This window comes from Centroberyx affinis, unplaced genomic scaffold (genome assembly GCF_046629955.1).
Source record: "Centroberyx affinis isolate AG114_WGS23_722 - 3 ecotype Tasmania unplaced genomic scaffold, CSIRO-AGI_Caff_v1 ptg003492l_1, whole genome shotgun sequence".
Classification (NCBI taxonomy): domain Eukaryota; kingdom Metazoa; phylum Chordata; class Actinopteri; order Beryciformes; family Berycidae; genus Centroberyx; species Centroberyx affinis.
Genome location: NW_027281447.1, coordinates 172,040 through 197,295, shown reverse-complemented (window position 1 = coordinate 197,295; position 25,256 = coordinate 172,040). Strand labels below are relative to the sequence as shown.

The 25,256-nt window shown below is 42.3% G+C and overlaps 3 protein-coding genes across 3 annotated transcripts; all 3 read right to left on the bottom strand.

Moving 5' to 3' along the window:
* Positions 1–2,170: 2,170 nt before the first annotated feature.
* Positions 2,171–7,060, bottom strand: tbx6 (T-box transcription factor 6). Its single transcript, XM_071539694.1, has 8 exons — positions 6,991–7,060; positions 5,824–6,034; positions 5,148–5,415; positions 4,828–4,971; positions 4,499–4,569; positions 4,288–4,346; positions 3,867–4,131; positions 2,171–3,515 (listed from the first exon to the last, which is right to left on the bottom strand). Exons 1-8 carry the CDS (start codon positions 7,058–7,060, stop codon positions 2,171–2,173), a joined length of 2,433 nt encoding a protein of 810 aa, XP_071395795.1.
* A 3,064-nt stretch (positions 7,061–10,124) lies between these two features.
* On the bottom strand, positions 10,125–13,630 carry nif3l1 (NIF3 NGG1 interacting factor 3-like 1 (S. cerevisiae)). The gene is given in 8 exon segments (XM_071539707.1): positions 10,125–10,406; positions 10,409–10,486; positions 10,637–10,720; positions 11,147–11,285; positions 11,615–11,738; positions 11,866–12,019; positions 12,206–12,795; positions 13,615–13,630. Coding segments are annotated over 7 exon segments (1,269 nt in total). The 5' UTR covers positions 12,786–12,795; positions 13,615–13,630; the 3' UTR covers positions 10,125–10,296.
* A 4,818-nt stretch (positions 13,631–18,448) lies between these two features.
* On the bottom strand, positions 18,449–21,204 carry cabp5a (calcium binding protein 5a). The gene is made up of 7 exons (XM_071539703.1): positions 21,165–21,204; positions 20,463–20,512; positions 19,952–19,982; positions 19,519–19,662; positions 19,087–19,196; positions 18,774–18,921; positions 18,449–18,522 (listed from the first exon to the last, which is right to left on the bottom strand). Exons 1-7 carry the CDS (start codon positions 21,202–21,204, stop codon positions 18,494–18,496), a joined length of 552 nt encoding a protein of 183 aa, XP_071395804.1. The 3' UTR covers positions 18,449–18,493.
* Between the last annotated feature and the right edge of the window lie 4,052 nt (positions 21,205–25,256).

Here is a 25,256-nt window from a genome sequence, read left to right as displayed (position 1 = left end):
CATATAAGATAAGAAGATTTGTCCTGTGAGAAATCCCCTCTTTCTTGTTAGGTGGGGAGATAACAGCAGTTAGTAGTGAACTATGATCAAAACATTCATCCTTATACATTCCCTCATTGTTCTAACTTGTAGGAACTGAAATAAAAGTTATATTAAACTATTCCTAATTTTGTTTGGGACGCCCTGGAGCCTCCTTGAGGACCCCTGGTGGTCTCTGGACCCCAGGTTGGGAACCACTGGGTTAGGCTACTTTAAAAGTCACAAAAACATCTGAAGTTGAGAAAAATGAGAAAGAAGTGAATAAAAAGTTCTTACCCTGCATCCGAAGAACGGAACTCATAACACTCCAAAGACGAAAAGCTCAGCAGGTGCGATGTCGGATGTTTGTGGGTGGACCAGTGAAATTGATCATCTTTTGTCTGACTTGACTGGTTAATAAGTGACTAGTTACTCAAAATTTGAGTCAACATCAAGTTGACCCTTGGTATTAGCACACAAGTGTCCCCTCAGTTTGGCATAAATACATCAACCAAATGGAAACTAAACACTTTCACTTTTCAATGTTACATCTGTTTTTTGCTAAAAGCTTTTGAATGAACTTTGGCTGTCTAAGGCAAGTTTTGCCTGTTATCATAAATGTAGCGGGTAGACTCATCAAAAGAACTGGATGAAATACAAGTTTCATTCTTAAATTGAGTGCAACAGCTTGTATTATGTGTATTGAATGTATTGTGAAGCAGTAAAATGTGTTTTTGCATTTATAATTATATAATAGAATTATTTTGCATTTGTAACAGTGAAACAGATCTGCATTCTGAGTTGGGATGCAAGTCATTTTTTTCACAAGCCTATGTGAATGTGCATAAAATATATACATCATACAAAAAAAATCCTAAATTTGGCTACATTTTAGTAATACCTGTAAAACACAGATGCCTGAGTGACCCAGAAACAGATTAGACACATGACAAGTGTTCAGCTCAGTGTTGTGGAAATGTTAGTGATATTTTGAGGAGGGTTGAGTTTAGAGGAGGCAGAGCAGACAGGAGGGAGAATGATTAACCCCTGCCCTCAACCATCCTCGTTATAAATCTGTGACCCGGTGAACTGACAGACCCAAGTTCACTAACTTCACACACAGTGCATCCCAGGTCTTCACTGCACTGGTACCACTGACCAGGCGTGATAACCCTAATAGTGCTTCACTGAACTGTTATTGTGATAGGACTGATAGTGTAACTGATAGGAGTGCGTCTTAGCCTCTAATATTAAAGACTATGGGCTTCGGTGCTCTTTGGATGAAAAAGGCTCCTCTAGTAGCCTAATCATGTGAAACAAAAGAGAGATCCAAGGCAATTAAAAAATCAGTTAAAAGTCAAATTTGGCTAGTCATAATTCCAAGTTAAAAACTATGTTGAACGTGTTTCGGCCCCATCATCAAGGTATTGAAGTACACAAATAGAACAGTAGATAAACAGGTGTAAGAGATTAAGGTAAAATCATTATATTTTTACTTCTGTAACTTCCTTTGTCAGGGAAAAGAGATGGGAGAGCAGGAAGAGAGAGGTCCGAGGAAAATATGGACTAGGGGAGGTGAAGAAAAGAGTTGGTTCTCTGGGCGATTTTGATTTTGAGTATTAAGGTGAATTCACATCTTCCACTCTGGCACTGAGGTAACCCAAAATTCTTACGCTAAAAAAAACAATACCCCCAAAGTCCCCAACGTTTAGTCTAATATATTCAGCTGTTTTGAACATGTTTAATGTTTAAATGGATGAGAATTGATTCACAGTAGCCAAGAACATGGAAAAAGTTTTATTTTTCACACTGGAATGGATTTTTGAAAAGAAAAGCTTCAACAAATATTTACAAATTTTGATCCATTTCATCAGTCTCAGTTGAGTTCTTTGGAAAACACACACACACACACTTACAGTACAGAAGGCTACTTGAACTAATGCTACACATTGCTAATATCCCTAAAAGCGCTATTAAACCAATACATTTTGTGATCATAACTCAAATACTGAATAAAACACTCATTTGGATCACAAAACAGTTGTATCATCATCAATATCTTCATCATTATAATCATCAGCATAATATTTTGCTGTTCTAAGCGTTCTTGATCTCACTAAATCCCACCATGCTATTCCATTTTTATCACTCTCTAGCAATAGACGTTCCCAACTCTTGCGCTCATATCCAGGTAGGACCCCTGGGGGTGGGCGTGGCCATGCTGGTGCTGTCTGTACAGGTGCCTGAGCGGGATGGGGAGGGACGAGCGAGGGTCCTGACAAAGCCGGAGAGGGTAGGAGGAGAAGGCGGGGTAGAGGGCCGGAGGGGCGGCGGAGGAGGGAAGACAGGAGGGATCCAACTGAGGTAGAAGAGACGGGTGGTGCAGCATCATCTCCGGCAGATAGGGGGCGCCTGGGTTGAACTGAGGGATGGCGCCTAGTTCAACAGGAGCGACTGAAGGGTACGAGGAGGGGGCGGAGGCGGAGGTCAGGTTCTGGTGATGGGCTGCGGGTGGCAGCGAGGGAGCGGAGGACACAGACGGCTGGAAGGGAGGCAACGACCCAGAGGAGACGGCCGAGCAAGAAGAGGGTTGGAAAGGCGGGTGAGGAAGGGAGGAGGACGGATGGGTGAAAGAGGAGGGAGGAAAGGTTGCAGCGAGGGATGGAGCTTGGGCTTGGCTGAGATTTTGGACGTGCAGAGCGGGGTGGGCGGGGCTGGAAGACATATTGGGAAACGGCAGATTCTGAATGGGAGGTGGGACAGAGGGGAAGGAGAAAGATGGGGGAGCGCTGTGGTTAGGGAGGGAGCAAGGCAGGAAGGGAGCGGGGTTTGACACCACAGGCGGGTGGTTTTGGTTGGGAAGAGGCTGAGGGGGGGCTGGGTCTGGATCTGGATTTGCGGACAGAAGATTTGGATATGTAAACACCGCTGAGTTTTGATCGTGGGGTGAATTATTCCCGCTGGTGATGGGTTCAACTTGCAGAGGCTGGTTGGGTTGGGTGAGCAGAGAAAGAGCTGGCATGTGGTCCTGCAGACCCGACTGACATGCGGAAGACGGGGCGGAGAAGGAGGTGTCAGTGGGCGTATGTGGACTGATCATCTCTGGGTTGGATGGAGAGATGGCGTGATAGGTGGCAGTGGGGGAGGAGGAGGAGAGGAACGGCTGCGGGGAGGAGGAAGTGGAAGGTGGCGGAGTCAGGATGGGGTAGGTGAAGGAGGTCTGCTGCAGTGAAGGAGAGGTGGTGGAGGAAGGGAGCGTGGGCGAGGACGACAGGATGGGCGGATAGTCAATGGGGGGGACAGACGGGTAGCTGGAGGCGGGGGACGGCTGGACCTCGGCGGACGGCTGAGGATCGGACGCGTCTGAAGAGTCGGGGACGGGGAGGGATGGGAAGGAGGAGGAAGACTGAGGAAGAGGAGCTGAGGGGAAAGAGGAGGAGCCGGGTGGAGCAGCGGGGTAGGCGGAGGTATAAGGCGGCTGACCCATATTGTCTGATCTGTTGAGGAAGAAAGACATATAGTGAATACTTAAAGTCCCGATGAGATGAACTCCCATTATTTTTACTCTCTGGAAAACAGAGTATCTTTCATGGTGACCTCACGCTGCACTAGTAGGCGTAAATATACATTTCTAACCAATAATTAAAACTGCCTTTCTGTCCCTAACTGATATCCCATTGGTTAGGAAATGCATCAAATCAAGGAAGCAAAGATGCCACATCATAGGGTCTTTAAACCGGTAAACTAAGCTTGGATACATTGCATCTGTTTTGAAACACTATTGTAATGCCTGTGTGAGTGAATGGATTATGAAATAGACCATTTTCCTCCATTTTTTGCTCACTCACCTGTCAATTCCTGGTGTGTCCTGCATCCCATTGGCCATGGTGACGGTGATGTCAGACATCTGGGATGCCATGAATGCTTGGCCAAGATCTAGCGGCTGCTCTGGGACCTGAGCGTCCTGGTAGGGGGCCTCCTCTGCTCTGTACCCACAGGACGGGTCAGGGAGCGGAGGCAGGGAGGCCAGGGCCAGGGCCTGGAGGTCCGAGGCGGAGGTGGTGGTCGTGGACTGGGACAAAAGCTCAGTGGAGTCACATGGATCACAGCCCACTGGGAGAGACAGACAGAGAAACGGAGATGATTGAGGTAAGACAATGCAAGGCAAGAGTACAGTCCAAAGTTAGTATAGTCCAAATTAAAGATATGGCAAAGCGAATCATTAGTGGCAAGGGTAGTATTTCAGTATTCTATGTCTATCCCACTTACCGATATCCAAGGTTTCTGTCAGGTGGGTAATCTTCCGCTTCTGCCTTGCATCTCTCTGTCTGCAGTAAAGAAGATAGATGTTAGGGTATGTCCTCTACAAAATTTGTGCTGTTCGTACACTAAGGTGGAGTGTGTGTGTGTGTGTGTGTGTGTGTGTGTGTGTGTGTGTGTGTGTGTGTGTGTGTGTGTGTGTGTGTTTGTTGTGCATTACTTTTTGCTGTTCATGCCGTCCTCTCTGAAGCCCTTAGCAAAGGGATTGGAGTTGATCTTCAGCTCTGTGATCTGGAAAAAGAAAGACAATTACATTTTCTGGTTGGTTTTTAACGCACTCTGTGATACAAGGTGCAGTATTTTAGGTAAAAACACACACACACACACACACACACACACACACACAAATACCTACTTCTGCTACCTACGGCCACTTGTGTTGTTGGCGATCTACAAAATTAAGCTTAATCTACTGCTGCACCCATTGTAAATCATTCTGTATAGGATTGCCAGCTAAATGCCTACAATGTAAATGTAATGTTGTTGTACCTTGTTGTTCTGGTAGGCGGTGACGGTGAGGAACTGGGTCTCGGGGAAAACGAAGGAGTGCTGCCCCCCTCCCCACCTCAGCACATCCCTGGCTTCAATCACATGGACTCTGGGCTGGTAGCGATGCAGCGAGTGGAGGATGATCTGGAAATGATAGGGAAAAGTAAGAGGTTAGCACCAAAGGCAGGCCAAGGACCAAATATACCAATGAGGGTTATGTACTGTACTGTATCTCTGCTGGGTCACACTATGACAGCACGCACACACACACAAACATACACACAGAAACAGACCAACACACACCAGTCTCCAGTACTCACATATCCCTGTGTGTCCAGTGTGTTGTTGGTGAGCTTGGCGCAGTGGAAGGAGATGGTGCGGCTCTGCCAGTGTGCGCCCGTGGCGGGGGAGTCCGGGTGGATGAACACCCGGTCGGGCAGCCGCGCCTCTGCCGCGCCCACGGCCTGCCAGGCGTCACCTTGGAAACGGTAGCGGGAGTTGTCCAGCGGGACGATGTCCAGCAGGAGGATGTAGCGGAGAGACGGGTTCAGGCCCGACAGCTTCACCCTCAGACCGGGGAACATCCGTCTAGGGAGAGCAGGGAGGGAGAGATTTTATCCAATATCCAAAACAAAGAGTATATGCATTTATAGCAGGCGTGACCCTACTAGGCATTTAACCTTTAACCTGAGAGGATGGAGAGAGAGGAATATGAAATGTATAGAAAGGGAGCTGGTGAAAGAGAGGGGGAGGTTAGGATGCAGGGTGGGGAGAGGAGAGAGTGAAGGAAGGTGGAGGAGGGAATAGGAGGGCAGAGGAGATATGACAGAAAAGGGGGATGGGAGACAGGTGGATGTGAAGGACAGAAGGATAGGAAAAGGAGAAGAGAGGATAGGGAGAGCAGAGAGCGGATACACAAATTTGTACTAATGGTTTTGTACAGTCAAGAGGTCAAGGGTCAGTGGCCTAACACTTGCATACTGCCTCTACGCTCACCTGCCCTTCTTTGTGATGATCATCTCCGTGCCAACTGAGCTGAACTGTTTCCATAACGACGCATTCTCCAGCTCCATCTTGACCTCGTCTTGTGTTTTGGTGGCTGTGTCGCTGGGGGCGGGGGGCGGGGCCAGCAGCCTGGGGGGCAGCGCTCTGGCAGCCATGTCGCAGGCAGGAGGGAACAGAGGCATGTGGGCAGGAGCTTCCCGGTCTGTGGGAGAGTAGAAATCATGATTAAAAACTATAAGCAGACCTTGAAATGAAAACTAGACATAAACCAAACTCTGATCAATTTTGGTTGTGGCTGGTAGCTCTTGTAAGGTCTACCAATCAACTAGGGCTGGGCGATATGGACAAAATAAAATATCACAATATTTTTCAAATACCTCGATATCAATATTGCGACAATATTGTAGGGATGACTATTGGTGCTTTCACAAAATATTTACACAATGAGATTTTTGATAAATAATCATCAGTAATGTGGATATAATGACTAAGTGGGTAAAGGCAAATAATAGAACAGCTAGAACAGTCTGGTAAGTTCAGAAAATTACATCACTTTACTGTAATGCAGCCTTTAAAACCAGGAAGACAACACTTATGCCATATCACGATATTACAATATCCAAAATCTAAGACGATATATAGTCTCATATCACGATATCAATATCATACCAATATATTGCCCAGCCCTACAATCAACCTGCGTTCAATCAGTTGTAAAAAATAAATAAATAAATTCACTAGGGGAATTCTGAATCCACACAGCCAGTTGACAAAAAAGTAAGTTTCATGCCCTGAATCTAAGAATCCAAATTTATCATCAAAGATCAACTTTTGACATTTTCCAAGGCGTAGAGTCGTCCAGCCACACCTCTCCAAACATGTACTAAAACGATACAGTACCACAGGCTCCTTCAGAGGAGATCCACAGATCCAGTGGTTGTTCCTTGTGAGAGGGCTTAAAGGTCAAGAATGCCATTGGGTCCATTTATGTTTGTAAAATGTATCATTAGATTCCTGGTTCCATTCAAGATTTTTCAAAGTAAATGTTGACCTTTGATCTAGATCACTAGATAGATTTCCACAGACTCTCTCTCTCTTTCTGTCTCTCTCTCTCTCTCTTACACACACACACACACACACACACACACACACACTCACCTCTGTAGAAGCAGTCTCCCATTCTTTGCGGTCCCAGGGCCAAACTGGGATACATCTCCACACTGAGCATTCTTCCTTTTCTGTCTTCGTCCCTTTACTCACCCTCTTCACCTCCTCCAAAGTAACTCTTAACTCTTTAACTCTTTTTCTTCTTCTCTATTTCCATGAACAGTCTCAGATCCAGGTTTATTTCTGTTCCTTCTGAATCTAATGGAGTGATATCTGTCTTCTGTTTCACTGGAATCCTGTTTTCTGTTTCCCCTATTTCTCTTCCTACCACTCTGCTGCACTTCTCTCCAAATGCCTGTCCTGGGGACTCGCTCTGTTATATAGGTGTGTAAGGCTTCACACATCAGGCCAAATGGCCCCGTTTTCACACAGCCCTTCATTTGCCTCCCTGTCTCTCCCCTCCATCCCCTGCTTACATGACAAACTAACACAAACAACATTAGCCATATCAAGGGCTGTTTGGCAAAAGCAGAATTTACTTCAAAGTGAAGAATTGTGGGACATTAATGTCACACCCAGACAATCAATTTTGTTATTTCACATCAGGACACACAGGCTCACAGAACTCCTGCATCAGTTATACACACTTATCTATAATTTCAATATCATTCATTACAGAGGTATGTGTGGGTGTAAACATCTTTTATGTCATTAACAAAATAATTGTAGGAAATTAGTATGTTTCGACTACTTCTCACATACAAACCTGGTTGATGGGGCCACTGGCAGCTCCCCTGTGGCTATTTGATGATTTGATGACACGTTTCTTCCTCTCAGCAGTCTGCCTATCAGGCTCTCTCAGCAGGGAGCCAGGACTCCAATGCAGGTGGAAGAGGGAGACAGTTTGGCCCATGGCTGCAATTTGGCCACTACATAAACATGTGTCTGTGTAGGGTGACATCGAAGCTTTGAGTTAGGAAGTGTGTTGAGTGTTTTAGTTAAGGCTGGGCTAGCATTCCACAGAACATTTAACACTAAAACTTCAATTCAACTCATATTTAAAGTTAAATTTGGTTGGCAGACAGGGTTTTTAGTTAAAACACAATAAAACACATATGCTAATGCCACACAGACACACATCAGTTGATAAGACCAGAGATGAAAGTCAATAACTCAATATAGGAAAATAAAAAGTTGCTCATCAGTGCAAAATGTAGTCAGTGTAAGCTGACTGACTACTTTTGTTGCTTAAACTTAAGCTGCCAAACCAGACGACAACAGAAAATGTTAAAAAGTTCATCAATGTTCAATAAATCTCTGATAAAACAAGGTCATCTGTTTACCACACACTTTGAGAATTAATTTTCTGAAGGAAAAACCAACGCTGCTGTACCTTCCTACAGACTGCATCTGTATGTCTCAAAGCAAAGTTTGTCATATTTATAGTTGTCCAATTATATTCCTCGTCGTTCATTACTGTGGGTTTGGGAATGGGATGTAACCCTCTAAAATCTGCTGTCGTGACCTTCATTTTAAGAACATTCAAATCAAGGAAGAATTCACCATGGCAACAACATGGCCGTGTCCATTTCCCCCCCTCCAGTAAGAGACTGCGGATGACAGAATCTGAAAAGACTTATTATTTAGTCTAATTTGCATAACAACTGCCAAAGGTGATCTAATGTTTTTGGAGGACTCATTTGTATTCTAAAATTGTCAATACAGACCACAGAGGCTCTTTTGCAGAGGATTGCAGTAGAGCTTTAGCCATTTGCATTGATCAAGGAGGATATATTGCATGGCTTTGTCTTTGAGTGTATGATTTTGTATAAATATCATCTGTCTGAGGATACTCAAACAACACGGATCTGTACTTGGAAACGGTTCCCATCTTTACTGGTCAGGTCCACAAAACAATGCGTTTGTTTGTGACAAATAGGGCAAAGGAGCTAAATCTACCTGCTAGCAGACATTCCTGCCGATACAGAGTGACAGCTGGAGTGACTTGAGAGGAGTGAAGTCTAAATGTTGTTCTAGTTGTTGTTTTCCTTCCCCATTTGTGGGGGGGGTGGAACAAGGGATGAAAGGCAGCCAGCGGGACAGAGGGGAAGTGGAGGTGTGAACGCCACACTGGTCTCTCTTAGGGAAAGGAGGGAGGGAGGGAGAGGTCATTACCTTGATTACCCTGTAAGGGGGTTGGTGGGGTGTGTGTGACATCTCTTAATGTTTTTACGAACTGACAGGTGTGTCATAGGCACTGCAGCCACCAGACTATTATGACCGATGATAAAGGCTGTTTCTTGTTTTGTTTTTTTGGCATTACGAGAGTGGGGGCAGGTATTGTGTGCTGGTGTTGAGTGTTTACAGTGCTTTAAGTATTAACATAGCCCCCCTCTTCCTCATGTATGTGCTAAGTGGTTTGATTCTAAAGGTCAGGCTGTGGAAAACACTTGTTTTATTCCTTGGTGATTGAAACCATCATTCAGAATGAAATTAAATGTGAAAGATTCAATGGAAATCCTCCACTTTAAGTTGACATTGTAGGTTCAGATGTGCTTGTTGTTGGAATAGTTCCTGCATGATAGGAACTCATCAGATTTTCTTGAGGATTTGTTTATGATGGAGCAACAAGCCTTTTAATCCGATGAAGCAAGTGATTGCTGTTTTTGTTCCTGCTCCACAACGGAAACAAATTCCCATTTAGCTAGAATGGCTGCGGATCCTGAAGTCCTTTCTCCAGCTCGTTCAGCCGATTTTTCCATTTCTAATTCTACATCACATGTAAATACATATCAGAGCCGGGGGAGGGGACACACATGATGTCAGTGATTATCAGTATTAAAACACACTACGTGTTATCCATAAATAAATCCACTGCATGCATAAGCCACATGCATTCAGATTACAGATTACATGCTTTGGCTTAGGCTCTCGCTGTGCATTAATGGGTGAAGGGATATTTTATCTTATCCAACAGGCCTACAACCCATTTTCTGATCAATTTGGGCTTTTTTTGTTAATAACTGCCCAGAAATCCACCATGAATAGCACACTGTGTACCAAACAAGCACTTTTCATCATAGCATAGTGCAAGACTTGATATTTTGAGAAATACTGTTCTACAATTACTAGACACCATTACATAACATCAACAGCCTGCATAGGAAGTAGAGGATTTTTTTTTAATGTGGGTGTATATCCCCCCCCCCCATAACCTTCATTTCACACACATTATATTATATCTCTCCGTTACACAAAGCAGTCAATACTTTTGTAAGAATACAGTTACTTCATCCTAGACAGTCAAGTTTACATTTTCCCCCAACACTGGTTAATCACTCTGGGGTGACCAGTGTGTCAGTCACACCACCTCCAGCGGGGTCCCTGTCCAGCCTTCGACAGTGCCACGGTCAGCGAGTCAGGCAGACGCACAGCCAGCCTCTCCCTGAACACGGCCAGGAACCCCGCTCGCTGTTGCTATGGTCACTGAGGATGACGCTGGTTCCTTTGGCCACAGCGTCCAGCACTTCATGGTGGGACATCTCACCTGAATAAAAGGATATGACACTTATGTGAGCATGCGTAACAATGTCAGAAATGTCAGTCAGTATGAAACCTGCGTTATTTGTAGAGTGCACAATGCTTCCCAGTCATCAAACTGACTTTTTGAGCGGTATCTGTCAAAATACCTGCCTACCTGTGATGTAGAGATCCGCTCTGACTCCGTTCAACACTGAAGCCCCAGAGCCAGCACACACAGCCGCACTGCACACAGTCGACTCTGTAAAATGTCAACACAGAATACAGTGACTGACTGACACACACACACACACACACTTCCATCTCAGGACACTGATAGGCTAATGCTCATTTGCATACCATTTGAAGAAACATGAGGCTTGACCTCATCATGTGAAATAATCAGAATTTAGAGGTTTTTAATTGCTTGATGTGTTTTACAATCATCACTTTTGTTTTAAATCTGTTGAATCAGCCCTCTCAATATGCCATTATGTTTAAAATAATTACTTATTCTTAGAGTATATCTAGATTACAGATAGTCCAAAAGGACACAACTGACTCCTTCATTTCATTGGTTATCAGTGCAATTTTAGATTTTAGATAAAATTAGTTTTTAGTTTTTAACTTGTAAAGCAAGGTAACTAGCTAGCTGTCTGTGTGTGTGTGTAGCTCCCCTCTTCCTCACCTAGTGTCTGCCCTGCACCCAAAGCCAAGCGGAGGTGATTCAACCCCAGGTGGGACTTCATCTTCTGGATGGCTGCTGCCACAGTTATTGGCTGGTCCAACATGCTGAGTCGCCCTTGGCCATGACCTGGGAGAGGGGGCTGCAGGGAGGGACAGGTGGACAGAGAGAGAACAGTATATATGAAACTATTACTAAACTTCCAACGCCTTACAACCAGTACATGTTAAGGGTAACTTTACAAAACAGAGCAATATACACACTAGCAAAAGGTCCTTTTTGGTCTGCAACTTCTTAAACCAAACCACCTTTCACTGTAGAGGAAATTAGTTCCTTGCCCTACTTGAAGCCCATTGAAAGGTAATTGTGTTATTTTACAACATGGCCTTTCTTTCTTTTAATTTCTTGACAAGCTGACTTTTTGGAGATACAAGGTGTTCATCTGACAGCAGTGATGTGCTCACACTGTACCTTCTCTAACTGCAGGATGCTGAGCGACTGGCTGGGAGAAATGTGTCGTAGCAGAGTCTGGACACTGGGAGTCAGTGCTGAGTCACTGCAGGTTAAGCTGATGTGGATCCCACTGTTGTCTGAACTAGTGTCAAATAGATGAAATGAACCATTATTCACCAGTGCATAAGATTAAAGATGAAAATTAGTCAAGTAAATGCAAATCCATACACAAACACAATTGAATGCATGAATTTACGCATGCACACAACCTGACTGAATGTTGCAGTGGGGCTCCATTGTCAGAAGCCTTCAGTTCGTCTATAATAGCTTTCAGTTCTGCTTCGCTCCTGACAGTGAATTCCAGTTTGTGGCTGTGGGAGGCGCTGCCCAGGGCCTGACTCAGCACAGACACCTGGCCGCTACCTGAGAGAAAGAGACAGACACCAGAGATGGAAAAAAGATTCAGAGAAGCAGCTGGAAGGCACTTGGTCAAGATACTTGACCAGTAAGACGGTGTCAAGTGTCACAACAGATTAGCCTATAGGTTCATTAAATATGCAAATAGTGTAGGTATGCGTGACACATTTTCCATTCAGGTTGATGTCTTACCAAGTCCCCCCACCAGCCAGTCGTTCACTCCCCCTTTAACACTGTCCCATGAAGTGTGGGGGGAGAAGACCGCCATCCCGGCCTCTACAGCCCGGATGGCCAATCGCTGCTTCCAGTCCTTTTGAACCAAACGCTTGATTGGCCGAAACAACGGCGGGTGATATGAGATAATGAGATCACAGCTCATGGCCTCTGCTTCCTCCATGACAGCTTCGGTGAGGTCATTGGTCAGCAGGATGGTTTTAATAGGCTGCGCTTTGCTTGGCTCGACCAATAGGCCAACGTTGTCCCACGACTCGGCCAGTGACAGAGGAGCAAGCTGCTCCAGAACCTGCAGGACCTCCTTTAGGTCCATTGGGCCGGTATAATGAGCAGAGTGAGAGAGGCAGCGAGGGAAAGGGAAGTGAACAGGAGGATGCAGAGGGGTGGAGATTTTTTGAGTCGTAAAGAAGCTGCGAGTGGGAGAAGGTGAAGGGTAAGCGGAGCAGGGGGAAGTCTGTGAAATCAAGTTCCTTCTGGTACAAACTCTACGGGTCAGTGATAAAAATCTCCAAGAAAGGTTTTTACATCCAGTCAACATTGGTGAAGACCTGTGCGGACAAAAAAAAGACACTTTAATGAATTGATTAGGATGAATGTGCTGTATCATACTTGTCAAAGTCCCTCCAGAAGCCATTAGACAGAGATAGACAGAGGAGATACGTGCGAGTGTCAAATTCTGGCCCAGCATCAGTATGACCTACTGTCTGTAGGTAGACTGGAGCCTGGTAGGACGCCAAAACTAACTCACAAGGCTCATCAATCAAGGAAGCAAAATCATCACTGCTCAGACACGACTACAGGGACTTTATAACCAATCCATCAAAATGAAGGCCACTCATCACACTGGACCCCTTATAAACCCTTCCAGCCACTCCAGTCTGGTCACTGGCAGGAAAAACCCTTCATCTGCACAGAAATCACCATTCTGAGCAGGAAAAACAAGATGTACACTACCTGAACTTTCTGCAACATTTGATTTCAAGATTTCTGAGCCTGAAACTAGTGTCTGTTATACTGTTGCATTAAATCAATAAAACGCTGTATTAGGGGGGATAGCTTGTTTATAGCTAAATGTCCAGCTAGTGAAATATCTGACCCAGGACTGGACGTAATGACTGACACTGACTGCTGACAAGCAAGCAGCTGAACTTGTACCAGAGCAGGCTGACAGCAGAGCTAGCTAGCTAACATTAGCTACACACTAAACAGACAATATCACGCTCTGTTTTCAAAGACACGACAACAACATCATAACATACGCATGACTGGGCTTATCTTATCATACATTTGCATGCCTTGCACTTTCGAAGAAAACTACGTTGTGAAATACATTTCTGCCGGTGTTGTGGAAAACATGCTGCACTTACTGGAGAACTTGAGGAATGTCTACTTCCGGGGTCCGTTTCTTAATGACACGCTTTTGATTGGACACTTGAGATGTCAATCAATATCGGCGTAATTTGTAAAAAAAAAGTGACTTCAGTATTTAGTTTCGATGCATGATCAGAGTTTACTAACTTCGGAGTGGGTGAGTCAAATGAAATAAAGTATTAGCTCAAAAACTACTTAGCTAACTTATTGTAAAACGAATTACTGTAAAACTACCATTAAAATTACAATGTGTCTAAATATTTGTGCAGCCTATTCGTACTTCTAATAGATATTTCTCTGCTTTAATCTAATTGTACACCAAACTAATGTGCAATGATAATGAAGGTAAACGCATGTAAACGCATGTTGTAAGAGAGTTGCCTGGCTTTGATTGGAAGTGGTCATATAAATACATACCTACTCAAACATGGAGACTTTGAACGTTTAGAGGCAATTAACCTCGAGTACTGTTAGGATCCTGCATCACTGGCATTGCAGACTATGCCTATGCAAAATGTTCTTTTTTATGGCTTTCATGGTTTGTAAAGGGAATGGCACCTGCACCTTCAAAGAGGAATTGTGAGGAGACAAAAGCAGTTGGTCCTAAAATACATCATGGAGATTATGCATCATTTGGACTGGGCCGCCGCCTCATGACTCATCATGGTGGACAAAAAATATTTTCTTTTTTATCAAATAGGTAGGGACTTGGTGTAAAGCTTCACCTCCTCACAAGCCTCTAACGGCATATTATCATATATAACTAGTTATCATATATCTGTCCAGCAGCTAAAAAAATCACCCCCATCTCATACTCCTTGAACGTGAATGGTCGAGCTGTCTTTACCTGGCTGTGTTTCATCCAGTCATCATCTAGCTACCAGGGGAGAAAGAGTCTGACTCAGGGTTTATAGATTTAAAAAAAAGAATAGAAATAGAAGAAAATTAGAAGATGCAAAAAGGCCATTTTTCACATGCAGGACAGAAAAAAAGCAAGAAATATAAAACCTTTTTCTTCAACCCAAGAATAATTGTGGTGTATGTACAGTTTCTGTATCCATTTCTGCTTTATGGAGAGTAACATTAGATGGAGTAACAGGAAAGATGGAAAGGGAGGGGGGGGGGGGGGATGCTGCAAGGGAATATGGGATACAGGTCAGGGGTTGTATTCAAACCTACTATAAGCACATGGTATATGACAAAACCCAACGATGGCATTAATCCTCTCAGATGTGATGCTGTTCACTCTGTTCTTCTATTCTTTTTACATTATGGTTCACCTACCTATCAGTCTCTTGATTAATGAGCAGTTTCTTGCATTGTCTTCTTTACTTGATTTGATCAAATAATCAAGTACTTGCAGAATTGATCAGTTGGAGGAAGAAGGTTAGGCTGTCCAAATATTCCTGATACTTTCTGTGGGAGAATTTGAGTTTGATTGAGTCGTTGATTTGAGTTGCAGGGATTGGCATGAATAAGTGCTCAGTTATTTTAGGAGAATTTCACATTCTTCTCAAATTTGACAATTCATAGCAATTCGGTCTGTACAATGTGAACCCAGCAGCTCCTCAAGGAAATGCATTTTGACATTTTAGCTTCCAATAACACTGCAACACAAGCATTTTGATATTAGCATCATCATTTTTTTCTCTTCTTTTTTCCTCCATGCAAGTCAGGAAAAAGAAGTCTAGAAGTTATGATAGTAAATGAGTGGGAAAAAAAAAACAGCTGTAAAATGAGAAGCAAATAGCATATTGCTGTCAGTCTTACATAAGAGAAAATATTTTTTTTCATAGATTATTGTGAACAGGAAAAGACTGGATGACTTTGATAAGCTGTATTAACTCCCGCGTGGCCGGTGGTCCGGCATCACAGACGCTGCAGGAAACATCCGTCATTTCTCAGAAGGATTACCAGGATTTTTCCCTTCATCGTAATAAACAAATTAAATCCAGATACAAGAAAAAAGAGAGAGAGAGAGGGAGAGGGAGAGGGAGGGAGGGGGGGGGGGGGGAGGGGGGGATTGAACCGTAGGAGATAATAGCAAAGGGTTAATACCGCAGTTCCGAGCTGTTTGGCAGCATGGCTCCAGAGAGAGATTATTTTGGATTAATGCGAGTGAGGCCCATGCTGGATGTCAGACGGATCAGGGCAAAGGCCGAGCCGCGAGTTTTACACCCGTTCGATTTCCTCCTTTGTCTCTGTCACACTCTCAACCTCTCTGTCCTAATGGGGATCTTGTGCCTCAGAGCCCCCCCCCCTTCACACACACACACACACACACACACACACACACACACACACACACTGGTTGACATTACAAGTGCAGAAGTATGCAAATAAAGGCAAAGGGGAAACGTCAAACTTTTCTATCTGTTTCTTCATGCCTCTCTGTCTCTCTCTGTTTCTCTCTCTCTCCCTCTCTCTCTGTCTATCTCTCTGTCTCCCTTTCTCTCTTTCTGTCTCTCTCTCTCTCTCTCTGTCTCTCCGTATGTCTCTCTCTCTCTCTCTCTCTCACCATCTATCTCTGTTTCTCTCTCTCTGTCTCTCTCTTTCTCTCTCTCTCTTGCTGCCTCCCTCCATCTCTCTCTGTCTCTCTGTCTCCCTTTCTCTCTTTCTGTCTCCCCCCCCCCGTCTCTCTCTCTCTCTGTATCTCTGTCTCTCTCTCCCTCTCTCACATCTATCTCTGTTTCTCTCTCTCTGACTCTCTGTTTCTCTCTCTCTCTCTCCCTCTCTCTCTCTCTCTGACTCCCTGCCCAGACAAAAAAAACCAACTTATTTATAATAGAAAAAAAAAAAAAACTAGCAAATGTGTTACTTAACCATTAAGCATATTGGCACCGCTGCTAGCAGAACCCATGGACTTTGCAACAGCTGTATCCAATCTGTGGAGTGCCAGTCTGACAGATGTGCAGTGAGCTATCAGGTCTGTGTGTTCAGAGAGGGAGCGGGTTCACTTTTGTTAATTGGTACTATAAGCCCTCGTGCCCCATCTGTCCGTCCATTTGAAGTTCTGCCCAGTTTGTCATGCAATGATGACCGTCTGCCCGCTGTGGCCGCTGAGCTCTGTGTCCCTTCCATCCCTCCGTCCCTCCGTCCCTCCATCCCTCCATTCCTTCCTCCCTCCCTCCATCACTCCATCACTCCCAGGTTTTTGTATTAGTAGTATTGGAGTATTGGAGTAGTATTGGAGATTAACTACAAGACAAATTCCCAGGCCGGACAAAAACAATGAAATCTAAATTCTGGTGCAAATTCGAGAAAAGATTAATAATTCATGGTTATGCTGACAAATAGTAAACAATAGCACTAGCTGCTATGCCAGATCTGACAGTAACTGAGTGTCACTGAAAATAAGTTGCATTAGCTACTAACTAAGGGTGATTTACTGTGGTTCTTTCTGGGTACATACAATGAAATGTTTTTATGTGGTGTTTTCTTAAACTTTCATTTTCTGAAACTGTTTCCCATTGAAAACCATGTCCATAACCTGTCGAAATTCACAGTTTGAACAATCAAACTTGTAATGAAAAGTTCTAAATTCAAAGAATGGCTCATACTGGACTTTCCGAAAAGGCAGATTTATAGCCATAGGGACATTTTTTATTTTTTTTTTGCATTTACAGTAATAGCTCCAAATCCGATATGTGTGTGCTGGAGTCATGATGTCATAATTTTGAGATGATGTTGCATGGGTGGCACTCTATCAAATCACTGGCCCGTCCATTTTTGGTCACGCAAGCTCTTTATCCTTGTTCTGTCCTTCCTCAGAAAAGTTACTCAATCCTTGAGCTTTATACCTGACAGCATAATCACTGATGTTTTTGCCAACCCAATCCCTTTTGTGGTAGATGCAGTCTATAGATCATTGAGTTCGTTTATTATGCAACCTAAGTCATCATGAAAATATATCCCACAGTAAAATGGAGAGAAGGTTTTTCACTTTGCTTTTATTGTTAGCGTTCAAACAATTTGCTGGAATGAAGGGTTTGCCTGTTGTAGCAAAAAGACCTTTGGGTTAATTATAGAAAGTCCTTATGCCACAATAGCAGATGTTGAATCACAAATGAATAGTGAGGTCTCTTTTCTTTTTTATTATTTTTTTATTTTGCCAGAAAAGCACATTCTCAGTCTTTCCTCTCAGATGTGACAAAGCCATAAAACAAAGTCATGCTGACTAATTCCAGATTATTAAAATCCCAGTCTCTTTGGTTTCCTCTCCAGCTTTCACACAGGAACTTTCTTGCTCTGTCTGTAAAACCAAAACTCCTGTTATGCAGTTTACATCGATTTTGCTGGTTTTTCCAGGGAAAGGCAGATCTCTGGAAATATCTATTATCAGGTCTTAAATTATTGGATTCCATTCATAAATTAATGATACCATCCAAAGAGTTAATACAGGAGGTCCAGACTAAATATACAATATGTATATATACACAGTAATAAGTAACTGCTGGGACTTACTTGACAATTGTAAATCTAATTTTGCACAGTAGCCTAGTTACAGTGATAAGAACGATGCAATATTGTTAGAATAATTTAATGAAGAATAAATTCATTTCAAAAAGCAAAACAAAATGATTAACTTTTTATATATACAATACATATAATGATACAATATGGTCCCATTTGTTTACACATTTCTACATTATTCTTACATTTCTTAAAAATGTGTACATACAAGATTGTCAATCTTTGCATAGTAATTTTCTCTGAGAATTCGTTGATATTCCTTGAGGTCCCATTGCAGTGTATTATTTAAATGTTAACATAATTATGTATTTGTCATAAATACGTACAAGTCTGTACATGATGTGAACATGCAGGTCAGTGGGAGTGCAAATATATTTTCTTAAGCGACGTTCTCCTCGGCTCTCATTGGCGGGACATCATTCTGACAAACTCTGCAGGAAGAGATAGGAACAGTAGAAGCAGTTACTCTACTGTACAGTATAACCAGAAATGCATTAACATAATTAAGACAACGATTTTTGTCCTAAAACAGCTGAACATCTCTACAACACATTTAACTTGCATGAAATCTTGGTAAAGCTATTGTTTCCCCTGCACCGCTGCTGTTGATAACAACTGTCTTTCTGATGCGCTGCAGTTCTTACTGATGTTTGTGTTGCTGCAGCTGTTCCACAGTTCTCACCTTCAAAGTCTACTGTGCCGTCTCCATTGTCGTCTGCTTCTTGTACGATGGCGTCGATCTCTCTCCGGCTCATGTGCTCGCCCATCAGCTTGGTCATGGCTAACCGCAGCTCCTCTGTTGTGATCTCTCCATCTCCGTCCATGTCAAACTGACCAGATAAAATAACAAGATAAAATTACCCTCATGACACCACATCGATCAGGGTTATATTCAGTTATTGGGTCTGAAAATTTGGAAGTGAGTTGATAGTCGCTTAGTGTTATATGCAATAAAACTGATACATTTTCTATAAAAAGATGGAAATGTCTCTCACCTCTTTGAAGGCGTCTTTGAGCTCCTTCATGCCGATCATCCCAGCGGTTTCTGCCAGAAGCTTCGGGGCCATCAGCTCCACAAAGTCCTCAAAGTCCACTCTGCCACCAACTGGAGGAGGAATCAGAAGAAAACATACAGGGAATAAGAGACATCCGGCAGGTTCTGGTAGTGCTGATTACATGGCACCATTACCATGTGTCAGTGCCAATTACAGTTTGTTAACTGTAAATTCATTTAGGTGTAAGCATGAGAAATTGGTGGAAAGTCAAATGTCCCTCTTCAAGGTTTTTGTCACTTTGTCACTAAATGTTTGTCACTAAATGTTTAATCCTCTCCAAAAATCCTGCATCTTTCAGCTAAAAACAGACTAGGATTTTGCGACCAATTTGCACTGTCAAAAGAGAAGCTTTGATAGTCTGTCAGGACTTACGGTTCATGTTGATGTTTTGGCCCAGCTCAATCAACTCCATCTCAGTGGGCATGTAGCCCATGGTCCTCATCAGGTTGCCCAGGTCCTTACAGCTGATCAGCCCATCTTTGTCTTTGTCAAACTCATTGAACGCCTCACGCAGCTCTGCAGAAGTTTACAGCGAAGCAGTCAGTCAGCTAGCCAGTTATTTAGGCTGTGTGGCATGAAAATGTTTTGGATGAAGGCTGAACTCAAATGTAACTGTGCAGTTTTGTATTTTATATGAAACATTTGTCTGTGTTTAATGGACAAGTGATGAAAACTTGTATAAAATGTGTAAGGTGTAAGGTAGGACAAAATTTGTAAGGATTGTTTAGATCAGAGAGTGATTCCCATCTACATCATTACATGAGAAGAGGCAAAGATAGGGATGGTGAGAATAAACTTTATTTACCATCAATCTCATCATCAGCCAATTCTCTTGCCTGCACACAAGAAAAACAGACGGTCAGTTCCCATTCAGAATATGGAAAATCATCATAAACACTACACAGAAACAGTGTCTTTTATAGTAATATAAAATCCATCACATTGCAGCTACAACTCATCTAACATGCAAACTCACAAATCGGTCCCAAATTCTTGCCACACTATAATTTAATTTGGAATATCCCCAGTCCAGATAAAATGGCATTATAGTAAAGAGATTAAAATGAGGACAATTTCACTTTGGTGGCATCTGGCAAGATGGTGCACATTATGTCCATATTTGTGTCACTGGCATTCATAGGGATATACCAAACTAAACTGGAGGCAGAGACTGATACAAACATAAATCTCTCTCTCTGAGTCCTCATCTTCTCTTTTTATCCTGTAACCTTTCTGTTCTAACCCACCCACCCTGTCACCGCATTTTGCAAACAACCACACAAACCAAAAAAAAAAGATATTATTCTTCTACTTACAATATTCTTCCCTCCTCGTAAGAAAATGCACGCTGCTCCAAAACTCATTTCTGCAGGAGGAAACACGGAGTGTGACGTGTCATTATGAAAAGTTATGGATGATTTATTGATGCATTTTCCACTCTCCATGGCTCTCTGTAGAGCTGGGTGTTTTTTGACAGACCCAGAAAGTCAGGATTAAGACCAGGCTGAGTCGTCTGTGTACGCTCTGAAGGATTTAACAATATGCTCAATGTCTGGGCTCCGCGTGCGTGTGTGTGTGTATGTGAGTGTGTGTGTGTGTGTGTGTGTGTGTGTGTGTCTATGTGTATCTGTGTGGTTTGTGCCTCTGTAAAAGCATTTCTCACATATAATAGAAGATGACTAAGAATTATGATTGATTTATATGAGCAGAAAATTGACATTATGGCACTTCTTTTCAATGCAGAGCCATCAATAACAAAAGATCACTATTAAAAGTCTGACTAGTCTAACAAGATTAAACCAACAAGATAAAATATGTCTAAAATATGTTTTATAATGTTTTTCCAACAAGAATCTTTCTTCCACTGATTAACACTGATTATGAATCTCTCAAATATAGTACATATTATTGACATCATATTTTCATGGGTTGAATAATTAGAATTTAGTGTCACCATGTAAAAACATCCCCAAATACAAAATACAAAATATAAAATGCAAAGAGGTATTTTCACTCACCCTCCTCTGGTGTTTTTTGCTCATCCACCAAATGCAACATAAAAGGACCAGTGATGGACCAGTTGATGTGTGGAGAAAGCCCTCTGTCTCCTTCCCCTTCTTCTTCTATCTCTTTTTCTTCTTCTCTGTATCCGTCCCGTCCCTCTTCCCCAGGACAGCCCTGCTCCTCTGTATCTGACCGACCCTGTGTGTCTGACCTGATGGGATGCTGGAGGTTGTATGGCGGGAGGCGTGGCTGAGTCCGGGGGGGGGGCGGAGTTAACCGTGTGACTGGAGGAGAGGAGAGCAGGTCATGCATGAGCTCATGGGCTGCAGCCCGGCTTCGAGCTGCGTGTTGACATCATATTGTAAATTACACTGCTATCTGATCCCACTACTGGCAGAAGGAATGGATCCTATCCATTTACAGTTTGGGGGGTAGAATTGCTTGTTTACAGTTTCTATTTTTTTTTGTTTACTATGAGTTAGGTCAAATCTGCTGTTAAGCAAAGCTGTAGGCTTCTTCAATTTACTTCAGTTTTATAGATTCAATCACACTTTTTTTTAGAAGAGTGGGAACTCCACCCCCATATATTTACCCCTTTTATTTATTGTCACCCAAAATTCAATATTTTGAAAATGCAAATTAATCTGTTGCCAAAAAACAGTTGATATCCTGTGAAAAAGTCAACATTGTGTTTTTTGCCATTTGGTTTGTAATCCAGTTCAGTTGCGTTTTTGTTAATCTGGATATCTTTTATTTGCTTGCTTTATTTTAGGTGATACTATATGTTTTTATACATATAGTACAGATTGTGCAGGCACACCTGTACAATCTGTTTTTTCTTTTCTGTGTTTTATCATTTTATATGTGCAGCTTTATAAAATTACTAATTACAGGTTGTACTAGTGGCTCAGTTGGCTAAGGCACACACCATGGATCGTTATCGCTTGTCATCCCCATCTATGACCCTCTCTGCTGTCAACTATCTAGTAAAGGCAAAATTGCCCAAAAAGTAATCTTTCTTTTTGCAAATTCACAACACTAAAAAGGTCCCAGCACAGTTTTATGGTAGTTATCACAGGTTCATCCCTTTACAGATCCCCTTAGAGGCACATGTGTAAGGGATATGTGAACCTCAGTTTTGGACAAATAGCCATCCTGAAGGGAGAATATCAGACATGTGATCCCTGCCACAGCCAAGGTGTCTACCAACAGTCATGTATCCTGTCAAAGTGTCCTGGATCAAGACACTCAACACACTAAATCTGTACTGGCTCACTCATTGTAAGTCGCTCTGGATAAGAGCATCAGCTAAATGCCTATAAAGTAAATGCATCTCAATTCAATTATCTTAACTGTGAAAAGCAGTTTTTCTAAGAGTGTAGACTTTCAACTTAAGTCAACTCTTGAACTCTTAAAGCCTCCATGTTCCCCTGAATTTACTTTTTTTGTGCACCTTAAATTGAAGTGTAAGTGCATGTGGAACGGCCAGGTTGAATTAGTCCAGATGTCAATGCATTATGCTGCTCTGAAATGTCCTAATTACAGTAAACAATGATGAAAAGATTGTATGTCAGTTTGTGAGTCAGAAGGTCTTGATGTTACTTTATCTTCACTTCATTTGTTTTTCACTGTCCTCAGTATTGACAATGTCCTCTTTGTCATTCTTTACAGTGATGTTTCACCCTAATAACATATTGCATCGATCAGAATAAAGTAATCTGGTCCTCAAATATCCTCTCCAAATATGTTTTCACACTACAAACACATTTAAAAGAATGCATACATTTCCCTATGATTAACTGTCAAAAGATATAGAACAAACACTTTTCATAGCAAACAGAAAACCGTGCATGAGCAATTAAATTGAACATTTTTCCAGCCATTTTGTTTGAAAAACAGAACAGCTCAATGTGACACTGTAATGTAGAGAGGCCCATTTGGATTATCAATCCTTTTTTTGTCAGCCCCTATTGTTTTCAAAGAAATGACAACTAAAAAGATTGGGATGTGTCAGAGAGCCAAAGGCCGATTACAGCTAATGTCCTAATGTGTGATAATCTGCAAGAGTATTGATTACATTTGCAGGGGAAAAAAAGGATTATTTCTTCCATGAAATACCCTGATGACAATGTCCGGGATTATGCCTCAGGGTCAGTCTTTACTATGACTGAAGGGTTTGTATTAACTTGCTTAGCTAAAGCAGTTCAGCCCGAGGTCCTGATAGTGTTGATGTCCTCTGCTCTGACCCTTTCCCCTCTGCCTGTCTCCCTGTTATGTAAATTCATCAAAAATCTGTTTGCATAAGAAGCGTAATCCGCTGGGCTTTGACCTAACAGGAACTTGTAACGATTTCATTATCATTTTTTTTTTTTTTTAGTTATTGCGGTGGGATAACCAACCAAACGAGAGGTCACGCAAAAACTGGCTGAAAAAAGATGACAGTGGAGTAGAGGGTAAGAGGAATGTGGACTAGACGGTTAAAGATGAATAGAGGCGGGAGGTGGAGGTGCGGCTGGGATATAAAAGGAAAAGGAGATAAAGTTTTTATTTTGGGGAACGAGAGAAATTAGAGATTTCAGGGGTTAGAGGGTAAATGAAAAAGATGTTATTTGGATTAGTGAAGGGAGGGAGACGCTATTACAGTGTGTGTGTGTGTGTGTGTGTGTGTGTGTGTGTGTGTGTGTGAGGATGGTGAGGACATAAATGAATCAGAAGGCAAGGATGTGTATTATAGTTGATATTACTCTGATGATCTTATCTTAACAGGTGTGTGATTGGTGACTGACTGAGTAAGTAAAAAACAACAGATAAATATAATGTAGGAACGTAGAAAGGGAAATTGTTTGTTGCTATACCATGCTTTCATAGTACTTATGTAATTTTATGTGTATGTGGTGTTTGGGGTTTTCATCAGCAAACATAGCACAACATAGAGATTAAACTGAGTGGATTATGAGAGCAAAGGCAAGGGCAAGGAGGCCATATGTGTATGATGCTGTGCATGTGTGTGAGACACAAAGAGAGAGAGAGAGGGAGAGAGAGAGGGGGGGGAGAGGGGGAGAGAGAGAGAGATAGAGAGAGAGTGCGCGTGCAGAGATAATTTGCTATCAAACAAACTTGACAGAAAGGGAATTCAAAGGCCATTCATATGAAAATATATTAGAAAAATGTACCTCAATCAGTACAAGAATGACTACACACACCATCAATTATCTGTGTGTAACAACAGATTGTGTTAGGACTGAAATAGCGGGAAATAGGGACAAGGAGACACAATTTACAATGTTACAATTTAGACAGCTATAATCCAAATAATGAAGATACTTTATTAATAGTGATAAATTGTTTAGGCCTAGGTTATTTCTTGATTTGTTTTCCAAGTATGCCATCTCTGGTAAAGAATATCTCTATTGGGAGAAATTTTAGTGAATCAAAACAATTAAACAGGTCAACATGAATGATTGCAATTTGTCAAACAGGTGAGCGGCCAATGCTGTTACAGTGTGGATATATGTTCTGTAATAATGACAGGTCAGTCTGTAGGTTGTGAGGCACTCAACTGTTAAAATAAATCTACAGTGTCCGTATTTTTCAACAAGGATTAGATAATAATAATAAGGCTTTCCAAACATTGGGCATATATATTGGGTTGGCAGGTAATGTTTTTGGTAGAAAACACTTCATTGAATGGGATTTTTTGAGAAATATTTATTGAGAGAGTGTAGGTACTTCTCAGCAGGGTGGACACTTTCTGTCACAAGGACTGAACTGTGGCCTTCTGGTGGAAGGACAGTCTCTCTAATCATGACGCCACCCTGCTGTCCAACAACAAAATTATATCTCTGTAGGGATTAAACCACATGTACTCTGCGGATAGGTTACCAGTATTATGTTAATTGTTAATTACACATAAAGAGCTTTGTCCACTACAATCTGCTGAATTAGGCTAAAGACAGATCTTTTCAGACCACATCGCTCTGGTGGACAGATGTTGCAAATGGACTTAATGATATGATTTATCACTAATGGCTATTGAGTTGGACTAAAACCCACAATGTGAAAACACATTTTCTTCTTTTTTGTTTTTCTTCTTTTTGTTTTGTCAC

Bases quoted from the DNA above. Each gene is read 5' to 3' on its own strand.
- cabp5a (XM_071539703.1), bottom strand. From the start codon at position 21,204: ATGTTGCATTTGGTGGATGAGCAAAAAACACCAGAGGAGG. The intron at 19,663-19,951 runs GTAAATAAAGTT...AAACTTCTGCAG, and splicing joins GGCTGATGATGAGATTGATG to AGCTGCGTGAGGCGTTCAAT. The intron at 18,922-19,086 runs GTGAGAGACATT...TTATCTGGTCAG, and splicing joins TCAAAGACGCCTTCAAAGAG to TTTGACATGGACGGAGATGG.
- tbx6 (XM_071539694.1), bottom strand. From the start codon at position 7,060: ATGCTCAGTGTGGAGATGTATCCCAGTTTGGCCCTGGGACCGCAAAGA. The intron at 4,347-4,498 runs GTAATGCACAAC...TCTTTACTGCAG, and splicing joins GACGGCATGAACAGCAAAAA to ACAGAGAGATGCAAGGCAGA. The intron at 3,516-3,866 runs GTGAGTGAGCAA...CTTCCTCAACAG, and splicing joins GACACACCAGGAATTGACAG to ATCAGACAATATGGGTCAGC.